This window comes from Eublepharis macularius, chromosome 15 (assembly GCF_028583425.1).
Source record: "Eublepharis macularius isolate TG4126 chromosome 15, MPM_Emac_v1.0, whole genome shotgun sequence".
Taxonomy (NCBI): Eukaryota; Metazoa; Chordata; class Lepidosauria; order Squamata; family Eublepharidae; genus Eublepharis; species Eublepharis macularius.
In genome coordinates, this window is record NC_072804.1 from 55,194,579 (window position 1) to 55,214,690 (window position 20,112).

General features: G+C 46.5%; 1 protein-coding gene across 1 annotated transcript in view; it reads right to left on the reverse strand.

Annotated features, from left to right (window-relative positions):
- The window catches only part of LOC129343651 (SPARC-related modular calcium-binding protein 1-like), a 40,654-nt gene extending 25,237 nt beyond the window's left edge, over nucleotides 1-15,417 (reverse strand). The window contains exon 1 of the mRNA XM_054999989.1: nucleotides 15,207-15,417. Within this exon, the coding sequence (XP_054855964.1) occupies nucleotides 15,207-15,281 (75 nt within the window). The 5' untranslated portion in view covers nucleotides 15,282-15,417. The remainder of the gene's footprint in view (nucleotides 1-15,206) is intronic.
- Nucleotides 15,418-20,112: the final 4,695 nt, after the last annotated feature.

The following is a 20,112-nucleotide window of genomic DNA, read 5'->3' on the forward strand; positions in this document are numbered from 1 at the left end:
GTACTTTTTCAAGAAAAACTTCACATGTAACAGCTGCAAGACACCACATTTAGCTCCTCTGGTTATCTGGATGGGATATATGAGGACTAGGGATAGCATTGGTTAGCAGGCACGTGCCCTTTGTGTGTCATAGATCGCTGGCCCAGTTTTAAGACCTTCATCCAAAGCCTTGCTCCTCTTCGCTACTTTTTCAGGGGTGAAGCAGATGACATCTAGGAGCTGGGGCTTTTTAGTTATGGCACCCCAACTTTGGAACATCTCCTTAGATTTGTTGATTTCTAGTGCAGGCTGAAAAATCCGCTTATTTCACCAAGGTTTTAGGCATTTTTTTTCCTGGCTTTTGAGGGGTGGAGGAGTGCTTTTGGCTCCGACTGGATTTGTTATTTTAATGATTTTATTTTATTTTGATGCTCCTGTTTGTGTATTGTAAGCTGTCTCAGCAGCCAGGAATAAATGTTCAAAAGAAAAATAAATACAATATGAACAAGGAATCAAGGGATTCGATCCTATGGACCAGTTCCACAAATGCCAGCATTTTCCTCCACTGCACGGAGCGCCTCCTTCTACTGAAAGTACCAGCACTAGCACAAGATATGCAGGATGCATCCCAAGGACCCCCCCCCCAAACTTATGATTTATGTTAAGCATACTCACCAAACATGGGGAGATGCATGGATGAGAAGAGCAGATCGTTTTGGTCTGAACAAACCCTTCTTGGTTGTACACAGGGGAGAGATCTACAAAAGTTTTTCCCAGTCTGGTCCGATGCCTAATCCATACATCCACATGTGGAACCAGCCCCTCCAAACTGAGAAATGAATGTGCGATCTAACTTCTCTATGGCAGTAAGAATGCTTTGAATGCTCAACCATGGGACTGGGGAGAATCCTCACTCGAAGGAAAGGAGCATCTATTGAAGAGGAGCAGTCCCTGACCGGCCATTTTTCTACTTGCAGAGAAATTTCCCACAAAAGAGCACCCAAGCTTGCAAGAACTTCAGGCTCTACCTGAAAGTTAGCAATCCTAATCCCTTCCCACATATACCTGTGATCTGAGGTGTGTGTTATGTGCCATCAAGTCGTCTCCGACCTACGGTGACCCTATGAATGAAAGACCTCCAAAACGTCCTATCATTAACAGACTGGCTCAGACCCTGCAAAGTGGAGGACGTGGCTTCTGTTATTGAGTCCAGCCATCTCGTTTTAGGTCTTCCTCTTTTCCTGCTACCTTCCACCTTTCCTAGCATTATTGATTTTTCCAGAGATAGCCTCCGTTTTTTCATTTGGTGATCTAAGAGAGTTTGGCTGCTTCATTCGGCAGCCGCCTTGAGCCACAACCGAAAGGCAAGGTTTTAACATTTCAGCGAATAAAGCAATTAATTGAAATGAGCGTGCCTCCATTTGCAATGGTTAAAGCTGGCATTTGGATAACCAACATGACTGATGCATGTTCTTCAAGACACGGCTAATCTGCTGCCCCCATTTTGGGGGGGGGCATTATTTTGCTCTTAATATTCTTTCTTCCCAGGCTTGGATTTAACACACCCGTCTGCCTTGCACGGAACAAACTCCCGTCTTGCCTCTCTTCTTCTGTCCTCCCTTGCCCCAATTGGTACATCAACATGGTGATGTCATTGCGGTCCTGTCTCAAAAACAGCGCAGCGCTGCCACTGGCGAGACGGACGGTCCCCAGGCTTGTAAAAAAGAAGTCAGATTTCAAAAACAATATTTTTCACACTAACAGGAGCGAACAGATCTAAATGAGTCCCCTTACAGAGGTGCTAATTTGTCTCCCATGTTGGATAGGAGGACAGAATTTTGGACGGAGTCCTGAACACACACCAACGCACAAGGACACGCCCTAAACATGACCAAATTCTGTAGGCAGCAAAAGACTAGTACCTGCAGGGATTTTTCTCCCCATAACTTATCTGTACCATTCTAGAAGGGGCATCGCCCGAGTCCGTCCTGAGTTGCACACTTCTGATGTCACACCTCACAAAGAGGAGGAAACTTAGTCCAACCATGTTCCAAGGCAAATGGGCCCTCACCCTTTAGCCCATAAAGATACAACCAAGATTTGATAGCAGGCAGCTTTGTGGGGTTGTAGGTTTCCCCCTTAAAACGATTCCATACATTTCCCTAAATAAGCATGTCCTTTGTTTAAGAACACTCTTGAAGTTTGCCTTGGGAACTCAGTAACAACATTAATTTTTATTATTATTATTATATTTATATTCCGCCCTCCCCGCTTTCGCAGGCTCAGGGCGGATAACAAATACAAACATGTTTAAAAACATTTAAAAACATTAAATAATACATTTAAAAACATTTAAAAACATTAAATATAACAATTCATGCTGCATAGTGGTTCATACATGCCTCTGTGTTTGCATAGGGGTGGTTTAACCCCCCCCTTAACAATGGATTTGGAGGTTATTTACTACAAATTGTCTTTATAGCACTTTTTAAAGCGTTACAGAGGATATCATCGTTCTTAACTGGTAAACTTTGCCTTTATCTCACTTATTTATTTAGGGTATTTATATGTCCCGCCTTTCTCCCAACACAGTTGGAACACATTTTGGGGAGGTAAGAACATAAGAGCAGCCATCTTGGATTGGACCAATGGTCCATATACTTAACTATCCTGTTTCACATAGAGGCCAATTAGATGCCCTGGAGAGGCTACAAATAGGGCACGGAACCCAAAGTCTTCCCTGTTTTACACCCCAGCAGCTGGTATTCACTGCCTCTGGAGATGCTCTTTGTGAGAGGTCATCTGTCTTTTGCGAATCTGCCTAATCCCCCTTTAAAGCTAGCAAACCTAACAGCTAACACTACATCCTTTGGCAGCGAATTCTGGAAGTGATTTTTCACAAAGTGATTTTTGCCGAAGGCCACAAGTTAAGTCCATGTCAGAAGTGAGGCTCAAACACAGGGCATTTTCAACAGTGGCCACACCATCCTCTGTCACTTGTGTATGCTAGATCAAAATGGGTAGTCCTGTTAGTCTGTCTGTAGCAGTAGAAAAGAGTAAGCGTCCAGTAGCACCTATAAGACTAACAAAATTTGAGATAGGGTATGAGCTTTCGTGAGTCACAGCTCACACTTCTTCATATACAAGTAGAAAAGAGCAAGAGTCCAGAAGCACCTATAAGACTAACAAAATTTGTGGTAGGGTAGGAGCTGGGTGTGGGGAGGATAGTTGTGAATTTCCTGCATTGTTCAGGGGGTTGGACTAGATGACCCTGGAGGTCCCTTCCAACCCTATGAATCTATGATTCTATTCTATGATTCTATGAGTCACTGTGAAGCATGAAAGCTCATACACTACCTCAAATGTTGTTAGTCTTATAGGTGCTTGCTCTTTGTGAGAGGTCATCTGTCTTTTGCGAATCTGCCTAATCCCCCTTTAAAGCTCGCAAACCTCTTGCTCTTTTCTACTACCTGTGTATGCTGTTAATGCGAGACAGAAAGTGCAGGGAAAGCCATTCAAAAACAGATGCACAATTTTTTTGTTCTATTTACAGCTGCCGAGAATATAAAAGCTCTACTGAGCAGACCCGGGAAAAACAACCCTGGTCTCAATTGCAGTCTAATTGTTTAACATTTCTTGAGAGGACCAGGGCTTTTTTTCAGCTGGAACGCAGCGGAATGGAGTTCCGGAACCTCTTGAAAATGGTCACATGGCCGGTGGCCCCGCCCCCTGATCTCCAGACAGAGGGGAGTTGAGATTGCTTTCTGCGCCGCAGTGCAGAGGGCAATCTCAACTCCCCTCTGTCTGGAGATCAGGGGGCGGGGCCACCGGCCATGTGACCATTTTCTCTGAGGGCAGCCCACTGAGTTCCACCACCTCTTTTCCCAGAAAAAAAGCACTGGAGAAGACCATATCACTAGACTTCAGTCACTGGGCGTAATATATTATTATGCTCGGACCTCCTTATGCACTTGTTCCCTGTAGAACTTCTAACTGCCAAGACTTGACCTTGGAGTGCAAAAGGACATGCGCTGTACTTAGTAAGTGAGATGACAAGGAATATCCACCTTGCCAGAGAATCCGCCTTCCAGAGGTGCGAGCCACCTTCCCTCTCATGTTAGAAACCAAACATTGTTCCTTTCTTTTATCATCCTATTCTAGGGCAGGAGTGAGCAAACAGCAGCCTGCAGACCAAAGGTAAGAGCGACCTGTGGTGGACCCCTCCCCCCCCCACCGCAGCTGTTTGGATTCTTGCAAGGAAGGAAAACCAGGCAGCCCTTGAGCTCATTTACCAAAATGCAGCTCGAGAAAAAGTGAATATTCAAAAGCACTTTTGCATAGATTAATTCCACTGCAACGATTTGTTTATCTACCCAAGTACTCATAGTTTGCAAGTTTAATAGCCACTGGAGGGTGACACATATTCTGATAATAAACAAGTCAGACCACAGAAGTTGTTTTTTTGGGCGGGGGGGGAGATGGCACAACCAGTTCTTGCCCAGGGGTTAGATTCCAAGCAAAAATTCCATTAATTGGGCAATACTGTACTCATCTACTCTACACAACAGCCAGTCTTCTGAAAACCAGAAAGGCGTTTCTTCTTTTTCCATGAAACACAGGCTAGGAACACAGACGCGCCCTGCGACTGCTTGTTCAAATTCCAGCTGCCCGCGACAGGTGAACTGGCAGACCCTGCGGAGCATGGCACATTAATGCTCAGGCATGTGCAATGAGGACCACTAGCGGCATCAGGGATTTGAGTTTCAGAAGTCCTAGCAGAAGAAGCAGAAACCTGAAGGGACAGCAACTCTACAACCTCATAGTAAAAAAAATTAAGAAGTCAAACACAAAAGGCAAAAAAAAAATCACGGCAGTGTTCTACTGGGGGCAGGTAGCAGAAATAAAGGATTGCCCTTCGTGAATAAGGACTGTAGGACTACCAGGTAGCTCCTCGACCAGCCGCCAGTCCTTTGCACCCTGGTCTGCCCTGCGGGGTCCTGCCGAGGCACACACAAGCCTTTCAGCTGTCAGCCGGAGTAATTTGTTAGCGCCTCCAGCAAGCAAGGCCAAGAGGCTTGCCAGATTCAAAGCCTCATTGTGGGACACCCTCCCTCGCTTCCCCCCAGACGACAAAAGCCTTTGGTTTGCTAGCGTGTGCAGCTCGGCGGCTTATGAAGGGGGCCTTATTTGAACGAGGGGAAAGACGGGGGAACACGGCCAAGACACATCAGTCTTTTAAAAATAAAATAAAAATACAGCCCTCAGCCACACTCCCCCAGGTATGGTTTTGGTAAAAATATGCTCTTCTCAAGAAAGGAGGGACGGAGTTATTCATTAGGAGCAGAGCCACAAATAAAGTGATTCCAAACACTCCTGTGGGCTGAGAGCATCTAGCCTGTCACACAGAAAACATGAAGTGGCCTTCATTTATATCTGGGAAAAATAGATCCAGAGGAGTTAGCCGGGTTAGTCTGTAGTTGGAAAACAGTAGAGTCCAGTAGCACCTTTAAGACTAACCAACTTGAGTGTAGCATAAGCTTTCAAGAACCACAGCTCTCTTTGTCAGATGCAACCGTCAGGTTGCATCTAATGAAGAGAGCTGCGGTTCTTGAAAGCTTACGCTACCATAAAGTTGCATCTGACAAAGAGAACTGTGGTTCTCGAAAGCTTACGCTACAATAAAGTTGCATCTGACAAAGAGAGCTGTGGTTGTCGAAAGCTTATGCTACAATAAAGTTGCATCTGACGAAGAGAGCTGTGGTTCTCAAAAGCTTATGCTACAATAAAGTTGTGTCTGATGAAGAGAACTTTGGTTCTCGAAAGCTTATATTACAATAAAGTTGGTTAGTCTTAAAGGTGCTACTGGACTCTTTACTATTTGGGAAAAAATAAAATCACTTGGATCTTCTGTACGCCTTGCCCTGGAATTGCTCCCCTCACTTCACAGAAGTGGGAGGAGGCAGCGAATTATTCCATCGTGCAAGAAATTTACTCTGCACATGTTCAGAGGCTCTTTTACTCAGAGGTGACTCTAGAAAACTAGTTTGGGGGAGTGAAGGTGTGGCAATTTTATTTTATTTTTGCAAAACATCTGTATGCTGCCTTTTACCCAAATAGGGTCCCCAAGGCGGCGGACATTAAAAAATGTAAAATAGCATTTTAAACAATTTAAATGTAAAACAATGTTTAAAATATTTTTTAAAGTCTTCAATAAAAACACACAAAAAACCCACAGTGCCAAGAAACAGGAGGAGGGCCAATAATTTTGGGGGGAGGGGAGGGGGAAGAGGCCATTCTTGGAGAATCATGGATTTGACTATGCACATTAAACAGAGAGGGCTGGATCTTGTGGATCTACTCTGCTACAGTGGAGATGCTGCAGAATTTGAATCCAGTGGCACCTTAGAGACCAACCAGATTTTCAGGCTGTATGCTTTTGGGAGTTGAAGCTCTCTTTTTCAAGTGGTAACCACCATTAGTGAAATAGATCGGCCCATCCTTTATAAGGCCATTTTAATAATAATAATAATAATAATAATAATAATAATATTTGCTTTCCTAATAACCACCTGTGACATAAGCAAATCTGCATCCGTCATTGTGGCCATTTGCCACCGCGAGCCCTTTTCTCCATGAATGCGTCTCATCCTGGTAGAAAGCAACTCAACTAGTTGCTGCCGCTTTCCCCAGTTGCAATGAGTTCCACAACCTGATTACTCTTTGCTGTACCTCTCCATGAATGTGTCTACGCTCATGTTAAAGTCAACATGCAGCAACTATAACCCCCATTGTGATAGTTTCAGGTGGGCAGGCGTCTTGGTCTGTAGATTAGAAGACGATGATTTGGGTGCGACTGGGCTCAAAATGCCCATCTAGTGGCAGGGAATTCCATGAGTTAATTCTGCACTGGCTGAAGAAGTATTTCCTGGGAGCTCCACGGAAAAGCCTAACCTGACCTGGACGACTCAGGCTAGCCCACGCTCATTAGATCTCGAAAGCTAAGCTGGATTGGCCCTCATTAATACTTGGATGGGAGATCGCCAAGAAAGCTGAGGGTTGCTAGGCAGAGGCAGGCAATGGCAAACCACCTCTGCTGGTCTCTTGGCGTGAAAACCCTATGGGGAGTGGGGGGGGGTCCCATAAGCTGGCTGTGATTTGATGGCACTTTACACACATGGCCAACGCACATAGATGGGGGGGCAGAGGCAAGCACACCGGTCCTGTGTTGGCATACCGAACTGGGGAATAGCGCTCATAAACTGCAAGCCCTGGCTCAGCCCTAAGTTTCCCAGCTGCAGGGACGGAGCTGGCATGAGTGCAACTTGCAAGCGTGTAAGAGGTGTGCTCTCATTCAAGCAAACACGTGCAAGGGGGGGCAGTGCAGTCGGTTGTGAGCAGGGGCCGTGAGCAGTATCCATTCCCTCTCTCCCTGGACGAGCATCACCGTACACCAATATGGTGTGCATACGAGGCTTCTGTTCCTTCTGACTCGCCTGCTGATCTGCTTCCTTGGATGACTGCAACTTCTTGTGTTAGGGAAGAAAAAGGTCCCTCTATCTACTTACCCAAAACCATGCAGAATTTTGTAAACCTCTGACATGCCTGCCCTGCCTTTAGCTGCCTAGCAGGGCACCGTTTAGCCTAACAAAGCATATGACCTTTGAAACACTAATGCACTTCCTTTTGCCAATAAATCTATTTACATCTGCAAATTAATTATCCAAAATTAATTATCCAATTAATCCAAAAGGGAGGGGGGGAGCAGACTTGATTTTACAGCCATCACTTCAGGAGTCCAATTCCCTGTTCTCTTTCTGTCGCAACAGAGGAGATCGCTCCTAAGACTGAGCTTGCCACCTGCAGTTTTTATAGGCGCTTTAAAAATACATACATTATTTACACCCGCTTTAAAAATACATAAATTCATTATGCCCGCTGCCAACTTGTAGGATGTTGAGAAATACGTTTAAAGTCTGCCAAAATGTTCCCTAATCCAACCACTTAACCCAATACGTGCTGCATCCCTAAACCTTCACTCATCTCTTCAGTGACCCAGTAAAAGAAAATAAAAACCCCTTATGATGCAGCAGAACGGGCTGCCTAGGGTTGTGAGGGGTTCCTCCTTGTTAACAGTCTTCAAGGAGCAGCCGGACAAATCCAGGTCGGGGATGCTTTAGGCTGTTCGTGCATTGGGCCGGGGGTTCGGCTAGATGGTCTGTAAGGCCCCTTCCAACTCTATGATGCCCATTTTACAGAGTGGAGGAACAGAAGAAAGAACGAAAGAACGAAAGAACGAATTTGCCCAAGGCTACCATGCTGACTCTGTGGTTGATCTGAGATTTAAACCTAAGTGGAAAGTTATATAAAGCTTAAGATCCTCCATCTTTACCCCTGGATATTATTGCTTCTATGCCCTGACCTCCACTCTACCACACACAACTGAATTTAAGACTTGACTCTTACATGGCCATACGCAGATGGCAGAAATCTCTTGAATACACATTTAGAGAATTTTGACAATCCCCCCCCCCCCCGCCGCCCTGCATCAGGTTAGTGCCCTTAAGGGAGAAGTTGCTCCTGCCAAAATGCGGCCCTTCCCACCACTCTCAAGGCACTTTTCGCTGTGCCCAAGTCAACCTGGCTGCTGTTTATTTTGTGGGTTTGGGGTTGCGATTTTCCAGGTGTGAAATACCCCAAACTTCTTAGATGTTTCAAATACACCAGAATTCCCCTTCGCCCTTCTTGCAATCTGAGCAGGTTAAAAAAGAAAGAAAAATAACTTTGAAAGGGGCGCTCCTTTCATGAAGGAATCCGGCACCTCAGCCAGAATAGCTTTAATAAATAAATCCAATCAATGAATAAAAACCAGCCACCCCTACCAAAGGCAGCCCCCCCCCCAAAACCCCACCCAAGGCAGAGGTGTAAGGACATGTCCAAAAGAGAGTTGGTTCACATTCATGGCCCGAGGCTTGCACACCTGTGTGGATCCAAAGCAGGAAATGAGAGAGAGAGAGAGGGAGAATGCAGGAGGGAAAACACACACACCATTTTCTGCTGCTTGCTGGGGAGAAATACGACCAATACTTTGTAGGGCAGTTCCCGCTGCTACCTCGGCACATCGAATGTTAGTGAACATTCTGTGTGGTTGCAGTACCTCAATTAATGGCTGGGAGGGACTCACAAGGAAACTAGCCTTCAGCCGAGAAGAAAGCCATGCTATAAATATTTTAATAAATAACTTACTAAAAGCTTTCTCAATTTTTTTATGTGGAGATAGAAAGATAGATTAGATATATAATACGGAGTCAGAAAAAAAAAACAGCCCTACACAGTCAGTCTATGGGGCTCTTTAGGGGAAAAAAGTAAAGGAACCTGATATTTTACAGTAAGGAAAACAGAGCAAGAGAAAACTTTTTCTCCCTGTCCCATAACAGTAGAACTCCCAGGCATCTAATTAAATAGACACTTCACTCAACGAATAATTAAATTGTGGAATTCATTTTCTGTGGGAATATAGTGATGATTACAGGTGGAAAAGGGGATTAGATTCCCAGAAGAAGTCCATCAAAAGCTATTAGCCACAATTACTAAATAGAACCTCCAAGTTCAGGGGTAGTGTACCTCTCAATGCCAATTACTGGGAGAAGTAACACTAGGGAAGGCTTCAGCCTCTGTTTCTTGCTTATAGGCCTTCTCCCATGACATCAGTTTGGCCACAAGGTGGGCTAGAGGGGCCCTTTGCTCTGACCCAGCATGGCTGCTCTTATAGAAGATTCTGCAAGAGGGATGGGTTACACAATCAGAACACTTATGCAAATTTCCTCCCCTGCTGTTAGAATTCTGACTGCAGAACTTGAACTTCTGCCTTGTTTCTAGAGTAAGGTCATACCAGGGTGGGAGAGAGGAAGGTGCAGGAGAGAGAAATGGGCTTGCATGAAGGCAGTTCTTGAAACTGGAGATTCTGGTAGCTGAGTACTCCATCTGTATCCAAAGGTGGAGCCAGAGGGGCAGCCCTGCAGTGCTGGGCAGAGCTCAGTGCAAAATGTGACTGGTTCATTGGCAACCCTTTGGAAGAAAACAGTGAGATCCCACCCAGAAGAGAAAGAAAGGGGGGAAATTGTGAGTTCTACTTTGGACAACAACAAAGGGGAACTGAGGAATTAGGAAGAGCAGGGGTTTGCAACAGTACTTGCGCAACACTCAGCCACATCAAACAAGCAGCGGCAGGGCCCTTTAAACTCAGCCCCGAAGCTTTCCGAAGCATTCCGAATGCTTCGGAAAGCTTTGATTAGGGATTTCCGAATCTGGGCCAGCATGCTTCAGCCATGTGGCTGAAGCTAAAGAAGGCTGGGCATGACCTGGGCTTGAATAGGAGACTTCTTAGGCCCCGCCCCCATATGTCACCATGATGGCAGAAAGGAAGGATAGAAATATAATAAACAGATCAACAAGCAAGCTGCTTGCAAAAGCACAGCTACAGTCGCAGGTTGAAAAGACAGTAACCCTTTCCACACTGGCCTGACACTTTGAAAAACAAACAAGGGACATTTTACCCTACTTTTTTTCTCCGTTTGAGGAAAAGTTTCATCTGCTTGATTTCTGTGTTAGGAGGCCCTTAATAGTGACAGACACTGCTTCCTTCTGTTCTAAAGAGGAGGAAATTCCATTGAGAACCGGGGGAAAGACAGTCTTTTTTTAAAGATCAATTTTCTTCATATTTAAGAATTCAAATGCATTGTTTTTAGTGGTTAGACTTCTGGTAGCGTGCATGAGCACCAGGTCCACCTTCTTGGAAAAAGAGCAAGAGTATCTGATACCTGAAGAAGTGAGCTGTGGCTCACAAAAGCTTATATCCTACCAGTCTTACAGGTGCTACTGGACTCCTGCTCTTTTCCACTGCTACAGACGAACATGGCTACCCATCTTGATCATACTTCCTGGATTTGCAACAATGAAGATCAGCAACCCACAGGTAGCACAGATACATGCAATTTGGGGAAAAGACCGTTTTGAGGGTTAGACAAAACCCACAATCCCCACCTGAGCAAAGAAAGAGCCCGAGACTTCCAGAATGGCTAGAACCCAGGACTTTCCATCTTAAAGATTAAGCTCCGAGTGTAATTTGTGTCTCGCTCCTATGTGGCAGACGCTTGCATCTGGGACCTGGCAAAGGGCCGACTCAAAAGCTTCTCTCCTTAAGGTCAGCGTCGGAGGGTGATTCCCGTTAGACTCTTGGTGCCTGCCAGGCCTTGACATTCTATCCCTTCTCCACCATCCCCATCTGTCACGTCCTGGTGAAACACTCCGGGGTATTGATCCGGCCTCCCCTTGGCCGGGTTCCCAGCTGACGAATACTAATCTTTTTAAAGTCCCCCGAGAAGGGGTGACATCAGCCAAAGGGCTTGGGCCAGCCAGGCCAGATTAAATTTAGCTCCAGAAGGCGACAGAGGGGGAACTAAATATGGGTGTTGGTTGTTCCCATGTTGGCAGACCCATCCCAGGGTTTGGAGCCTGCAAAAGCGTGCCCTACGGCCCAGTAGAGACAAATGCCCCAAGCACCTGGGACAGGGAGAGACGGCTCCGTGGATCTCAAACCAAAAAGAGTAACGCCCCTGTTGGGCTTCTGACTTCCACATGTGTGAAGCTACCTTCTACCGAGTCAGACCCGGGTTTGGACCAAGAAGTGTCTTTCCACCAACGCCTGCTAACGGGGAATGCCAGGGAACGAAGCTGGCGTCTCCTGCGCTAAGTCACAGCCTCTCTCCCATTTCCCAAACCCAGCCTGCACCTTGCTTCCTTTTCTAGGGTTGTGGGTCACCCTCTGTGGGCATCTCCTTTGGGCATGGCAGAATGGAAGCTCTGGGCCAGGGGAGGGGTGAGAATTTCACAGGGGTACCTTGGTAACCCACCATCTTGCCCATGACCAATGAAGTAGCCCAAAGGTAAATGTTTTGTCAGGTAACCGATAAGGGGAGGGGGGTAAAAAGCTAATGAATTATACTTCCCCTCCCCGTCGGCCAAAACTCTGTCATTAAAACAATGATCCAGAGGAGTTAGCTGTGTTAGTCTGTAGTTGCAAAATAGTAGAGTCCAGTAGCACCTTTAAGACTAACGGACTTTATTGAGGCAAAAGCTTTCGAGAACCACAGCTCTCTTTGTCAGATGCATCACCAGCTTTCGAGAACCTCTCATCTGACAAAGAGAGCTGTGGTTCTCGAAAGCTGGCAATACATCTGATGAAGAGAGTTGTGGTTCTCAAAAGCTGGCGATGCATCTGACAAAGAGAGCTGTGGTTCTCGAAAGCTGATGCCTCAATAAAGTTAATTAGTCTTAAAGGTGCTACTGGATTTTTTACTATTAAAACAATGACGCTCCAACCCACCTCCACAAGCAACGCCAGATGAGCAAAAATTCTCCTGCACATAGAAAAATTGTTGTCTTCACCTTCAGGCATCATCATTTCTTTCCCCACTGATCCTTTTTAGCTGCGGGCCCATCATGCAGTCTCAACCTAACCTACCTCATAGGGTTGTTGTAAGGATAAAATGGAGGCGAGGAGAATAATGTAAGCCACTCTGGTTCCCCTTTGGGGAGAAAAGTGAGGTATCAGTGAAGTCAGTAAATAAAAGCGCCTACCCAATTTTATTCAGAGGAACAAACCGCTTGCACTCTCAGATGCAAATGCAAGAGAATGCAAGGACACCCTGGGCCAGTTTTGGCTGTTTCTACAGGTCCTTAAAGGGACAGCTCACTCACCAAATACTGGCGGCTTTTCCCCTTCACTCCACGCATCTCTGTTTTCAAAACGGTTGCAGGCTGTTTGGCTTCCTTCGGTGCCTTTTCTGAGAACATACTTTCCCACAGTCCCCGAAAAGGAGCTGACAAAACGGAAGCCAAACAGCCTGCCCAAGCCAGATCAGCTGCAGCTATGTGCTGGCCAGGAAGAGAGGGAAGGAAGCTAATGCGAGGAGTGTGAAATCCAGTTGTCCCCTCCTCATTCCTCTTAATGTTAAAACTAGACCCTTCCCATCCATGTGAATGCAGCAGATACAAGGACAAACAAATACAGTGGCCCCATTGTACCCCTAATAATGGTAAGCCATTTGGGGCATTGCAAACACTCCAGGGTATTCTTTGGGCCTATGACATCTTGGAAGATATGCAGAGAGGGAATTCCCAAATAACCCTCTTGGCAGGCTTCAACATGAAACCGAGTGTGGGGCCCCCAACCAGCAGGTGCTCCACAGCCCCTAAGATCCAAAACACAGGGCCCAAGAGGGACACGTTTTATATTGCACAACAGGAAGTCTTGAAGGTGACGTAAGCCACCTTCCAGACCGCCAATTGCTGGGAAAGAGCCCCCCCACGAAGCCTCTTCTGTGCTGCTCCAAGCAGCCACTTAGGTAGCTTGGCCAGGCAGCTGGCTCAGCAGTGGGGACAAGCAAAGGAAGACCCCTTGCAAGAGCTCAGCTGCTCTGCAAGGGAAGAGGAGCAATGGCAACTTTGCGAGAGGCCAGGACAGAACTTGGCAGCCCGAGTAGACGGGGAGGCGGCTAACAAAAACTGTGTTTGATGTGACCGTGGCTTGATGCTGACCGAGAGCTTTAAAGGCCACTGTGCTCTCAGTTTTCAAACGTCGGTAAATATGTAAACTGGGCTCATTGATTTTATTTGCAGCACAACTCTAGGAGGTGTCCCAAAAGATACAGAGGAGAAGAATTATGGCTGCCCCTGACAAATCGTTTGCAATAGGTTAAGTGATTTGGTCATAGACACTGCTGAAAATCAGTGGCCAAGGAAAGGGTTGCATTCTAGAGGGTTCGGTGGAAGGATGGAGAGTGACTACTTCAGCACTAAATAAGAAGGGAGGAAGAAAATCAAAACAGCTCATCAATTAAGATCATCTTCCTAAGTTCTCCTCTCTGGGAGCAGGCAGCAAACAGAGGCAGGGCTTTTTCGCTGGTGGCACCTTGCCTTTGGACTGCCCTTCCTCTGGAGGCCATCCTTGATGCACCAGACCACAACCTCTCTTTTTACCCAGGCTGAGGGCTCCCTTAGCTGTTTTCAAGGTCTGCTTCTACCTTGGCTGTATCATTAAGGAGATAAATGTCATTTCATGCTGTATGCAGGCCCCCTCGTCTTTGTTTCTCATGGTTTGTTTTATTATCAACAATTCTTATGTTGAAGTTTTTCTCATTTTATTATATATTTTTTAATTTTCTGATCTGGTCTCTAGAGCGGCAGCTATCCATTTTTCAAATAAATTAAAAGGGAGGGCAGACGCACACACACACACCCAACTAAGAAAATAGTTTGAAGCTTCACCTGGTAGATTTCTGCCAGTCCCCAAACTGCTCAAGAGGTAAGACCACCCCCTCCCTCACCAAGACTGGGAAAGGAAACCAGTAAGAGAACACTTTGCCGCACTTCGCAAAGCTCATCCTATGGTCTGAAAAGGGCCATTCATTCATTCTCTCATTCTTTGGGTGTCTGTGGTCAGAGCAAACTGTGGAATTCGCTGTGAAACCTCAGCTCTCCTGCGAAGAAGTGGCTAGTTAAGTCCTTACCGTCAGAACCAAGCCAAAGAGAGGGTGTTTCGTGCTTGCAAAGCAATTTCTGCCCACTTGGAACGACCACCAAAGACGCAAACTCAAACTAACTGCCAGATCAAAAAAAAAAAAAAAGTAGAATTGATATACAAGAGTTCATATCTCCAGAAAGAAGGGACATCAGCCCTGCCAAATGCATCTGGAATTTCAAATTTAAAAGAAATAGGTAAGCCAAGACACCTTTGTTTGCTGCGGGGCATAAGTCACTTCCCACCACCTGCGCCGCTCGCAATAACAATCCTCCCCCCCCCCCCAGATGCAAAAGTGAGAGAGAAAAGGCTGCAGAGTTCAGCAACCGCTCTGCTTCGGATTGCCAAGCCCCGATCCTTTCCCAGGGACCGGCTGCCAAAGCAAACGGGCCGTCCTGCCAAACGGTGCAAATGCAAAGCTTCCAAAACGCGCACTCGCCCCGGGGCACTTCAGGTGCGCGGCGTTCCGCCCGTCGCAGCCAAGGTCGGGAGGAGAAAGGAGGAGTTTGCAGCTCAGCGCTTCGAAAACTGGGGGGCAGGGGGCTTGCGCAAGCCCCTCCGAAGCCCTCCCGGGGAGGAGCCCCCAGATCTGCCCTTGGCACTCCCCCCAGCCCGGCCCAGCGCAGCCCTCCGCTCCGCTCGCTCTTACCGGGGACGTGTCCCGCCGCAACGGGGCTGCCAGTGGAGGGGAAGCCAGGAGCAGCCACAGCAAGGCGGGCAGCATGGCGGGCTCGGGCTCCCGGGCAGGGCAGGGCACGATCCCGCGCAGAGGGGGCCACTGGCCACAGCCGGCGCGCCTGGAGGCTTATAAAGCGGCGGAGCTGCCTGCCCTGCCTCCTCCCTGCCCGCCGTGTCATTGCTCTCACTCTCTCCCAAAGGTGGTCCAACCCACGTGGAGCAACAACAGCTGGGGGGAGCCACGCCCCCAGGAGGCAGAGCGCCCCTCCCCCTCCCTCTCCTCTGCCCAAATTAAAGCGCAGAGACCGGGGGCGAGAAGCGGCGTGCGCAAAGGCCCGAGCCAAAGCGCAGCCTCTGTTCATGCGCAGAGTGTATCCCCTACATCGCCCCCCCCCTGCAGTATTTGGGGGAGAACCCCCGCCTAGAGCACCATTCATTTCAGTGCAATCCTATGCATGCAGAGTTACCCCAGTCTAAGTTCATTCAAATCAGTGTGCTTAGACTGGAGTAAGTCGTTTTAGGGTTGCACTGTCTTCCAAGACCTTGTTATGCATACAGTGCCTCGGAGCATGTGCAGAGTACAGGAGCCCACTGACCCCCCCCCCCTTCACACTGTAGAGGCTGGTCCCCATCTCTGGCTGGAGCTTCACATGGCAAAATGGTACTGCAGCGCAGTACCTCTCCTCCTTTGCTTGCTACCGTTCTATATGCAGGGAACTTTTAAACTAATAATAATAATATTTGATTTATATCTCACCCTTCAGGACAAAGGAACGCTCACTCGGATTTGTTTACAAAGTATGTTGTTATTATCCCCACAACAGTCCCCCTGTGAGTGTGGTGGACTTGTGAGGTAGCTAGGCAGTACTGGGGGGAAATAATAAGAGTAATGAGTGAGATTTTACAATTTCAAGTTAATAAGAACCCAGAACTCCTGCTACTGAACTTGGGAATGGAAGACATTCCAGCACAATACAGGACATTGTTATTTTACATGACAGCAGCAGCTAGACTTTTGTATGCGCAGAAATGGAAAGTACAAGAAGGGCCAACCATTGAGGACTGGATTTATAAATTGCTGTACATGGCGGAGATGGATAAAATGACAAGAAAATTGAGAGACCTTGACCCGGGACAGTTTAACACGGACTGGGAGAAGCTGAAACGATATTTGGTGAAAAAATGGGAGGTGGGAGGACTGTGGCAGTTCGAAAATTACTGAAATATAACAAAAGGAGAGGGGAGTGACTATACCGGGGGGAGAGAGTTAAGTGAAAAAATTCTAAGCAATTATTTTATTTGATCAGTATGAATAGTTGGGTATCAATAGTGTTATTATCATAAGGATTATAAGGATAGAATTTAATTAATTTTTTATGCTATTAGATAACTGTACAATGGAGAATGAATATACATTAGCATACAGAATGTGGGTCTAATTGATAGACTTATGCTGAATGTGTACATGAATTGTTTGTTGGATAGTTTTATAATGGAGAAATTAGTTAATTAAAATGGACAAGATATGTAAAAGAAAGTAAAGAGCAACATATAGAGTATAAGTCAAACTGATTGATTTATAATAAATGTATGCAATGTTTATAGAAGTATTTGAAGTTATGCATAAGGAGGGACAAATTGTTTGTCCCATTTTGAAGTAATTAGAAAGAGTAAGATAGAGTACAGACTATCAAAATGATTATTATTATTATTATTGAAGAAGATAAGTTAAGAGTGTTATACTTTTACCCATTTGGGAAGGGAATTAGAGATAGCACTATGTTACTACAGATAAGCTTAGAAGAGTTTGAAAGTATATTACAATAAGCATAATAAGTTTGAAATGAGTAGAGGGAGAATAGATAAGGGGTTGGAAAACTGTTGGAAGTCAACAAAAGGGGGGGGAAAGGGAGGGGGTTAGAATTGGAAAATTTAAGGGAATGTGATTGTAATAAATTTTATATGTGTCTAATCCAATAAAAAAATTTATTAAAAAAAAAACAGTCCCCCTGTGAGGTGGGTGGGGCTAAGAGAGCTCTGGAAGAGCTGTGACTGACCCAAAGTCACCCAGTTGGCTTCAAGTGGAAGGGCGGGGAATCAGACTCAGTTCTCCAGATTAGAGTCCCGTGATCTTAACCACTACATCAAACATAAGGGATGCACTACAGAACGTGGTGTACAGCCGGTGCGCCTGCAGAGAGAAAGGATGCAGCCCATTCTGCCACTCCAGGCCTGGGCCAACTCATTCCCAGGCATGCACGAACTGGGTCCTTGCTCCTTACAACACTGCATGTACTACATGTTTGCACATGCACGGTAAAGCAGAAACAGGGACACTGTCTGCCATTGCTCATCTGCAGCTTAAAGATAAGCAGAAAATGGTCGCTCCGGTTGCATGTTCCCAAAACCTGTCCCCTGTCCTCTTTCTGTTAAGCCTTCACACACCCCAATGGAAATACAGAATATTCTCATCTCTCGGGGCTATGCAAATAGGAATGTGGGTGGTAACCAGACAGAAGCCCCTTTTCAGCCCTCAGCTGCACCTGCTCAGACCTCTTTAGAGGAAAGAGAATGACAAAAACTGTAAGAGTGCGCCAGCCCAAACAGTCGCACTAACATTAGACATGCATCAACCATCGGCCTGAATTTAAACCTGCTGAGTTTCTTTTTTTTGGAACGGCAGAACATGAATGCAAAAACGCATTTTGAGTTATGCTGATTCTACCACTGCTGTCCAGAGAAAGGGTTTTTAGGTAAGTGGCCTGCAATTTAAATTGGCTAAAGTTTGACGAAACTACTCTTGTCGTACGGTTGGAAGGGTAAGCCAATTTCCAGTTTTAACACCTGACTGTTAACCCACCTTAAGCAAAGGCAAAATGCCTCTTTAACATTTCCCTTTTTTTGTTCTGTTACAGCAACACTCCAGAATTATTTTTTTTAAAAGCTACCGGAAACACGAAGTCTCAGACTTGCCCTCATCAATTAATCAACTAAAGCCAAGTTCTGAAGAAGTGAGCTGTGAGTCACGAAAGCTCACACCCTACCACAAATTTTGTTAGTCTCAGAGGTGCTACCGGACTCTTGCTCTTTTCTACTGCTACAGACAGACTGACAGGGCGACCCATCTTGATCTAAAGCCAAGTTGATTAACCTATTGCCCTGATCAGCAACTAGACTTCCTTGGAAGGCCACTTCATGAAAGCAAGGGTCGATCATCAGGGCTGTAACGCTCCCCCCGCCCCCCCCACACACACACCCCAAAAGCAGACTGCCCATGACATGCCACATCCTGTATGACTCTGTTTTGCCCCCGGATTGGCAATGGACTCCAAATAGGCTCAAGGTTGCAGTTGCTGCCCTCTAACTTACAGACAGGACCAGTACAAAGCCTGCAGCCCTGCCTAATTCACACCTGCAATTTTCAGACGGGACCCATTTTTCAAAAAGTCGCTTTCCACATCTTGCACAGGCCAGAAGAGACTGGGAGTTTCCAGATTGTTTAAAGGAGAGGAGGTGGGGAAAGGGTAGGACACATCTCCCCCCCCACACACACACACCTCTCCCGCCTCCCTGCCAAGCACCCTTACACCTGTTTGGGGTGAGTTGTGCAGAACACAAAAGGAAGGCCTGGGGGGGGGGGACTGCTGCAAGACAGGGGTGTTGGCCCGGGGAGCGCTGCGCTACAGACCTGCCCATACAAGAATCCCCTGGCTATGAGGAGCTGCGCTGGGAAACACAGACTTAAAAGGGGACTACACTAGAAAATAAAAGCTGCTCTCAGTTGATTTCCAAGGCTCTGACATTGTGTCTCTCCCCTGGCTCAGGGGAACACACCTGGGTGGGTTAGGTGATGAGCTACAGCCTGAACTCGTGACCTGTGTTTTCAAAATAGGGAAACGCACCGCAGCTCGCCCCACGAGAAGAACTGTAGGCAGGGTGCAGCAATGCAGCAGCTTTGCTTCTCTCACTGCCTTCCTAGGGGTCTTGTGTGCTGGGGTGATGGGCGCCCCACCAGGCCCCTAGACCTAACTAACTCTCATCTTGGCAAAGGCTGGAATTGGGTTCTCCCTGGCACATTTTGCATGAAACCCAAACTGTCTCACTTGCAGGGCACCGTCTCGTGATTCTGGGGAAGTTGGGAGTGGTCCAAAGCTTCATTTGGGGAGCAGAACTATTTTGGATATGGTTTGGAGAATAAAGGAACCTAGAACTGCAAATCAGGATTCAGGAAACAACTTTGAGTGTATAACCTTAGAGCTGGCCTTGTGTGGGATAACGGCAGTATCAGTGCCTTATCATCAAGTCCAGTAGCACCTTTAAGACTACCCAACTTTATTGTAGCATAAGCTTTTGAGAGCCACAGCTCACTTCATCAGATTTATCGTCGAAGATGCATCTGACTAAGAGAGCTGTGGCTCTCGAAAGCTTATGCTACAATAAAGTTGGTTAGTCTTAAAAGTGCTACTGGATTCTTTACTATTTTGCTACTACTAACATGGCTAACTTCTCTGGATCTATTATCATCAAGTGAAGAAGTCATCCCCCCCACACACACACTTTGCACTTCTTCCCCATAAACCCATGTTCATCTTACTTGCTCTGGATGAGTTTTGTGCCCAGTCAAAGCTTGCTCCAAATATGCCCTGTCAAAACAAAGACTTAACAGTCTGACTGCAATGTCAAGTACCAACTGCGAGCAAGGATATTGCCTGTCCCCCATCTTCAGTTCTAACCTAGAAGTTAAAAAAAGAGGGGGGGACAGAACTTATCTACAGGCTTCTCTTGGGAGAAGAGCCCACTACCTCTCAGTAACCCCCTTGGGAAAACTACGTATTGGCCAAAGCGGACCCTTCCACATATCACATACTACACTTAAC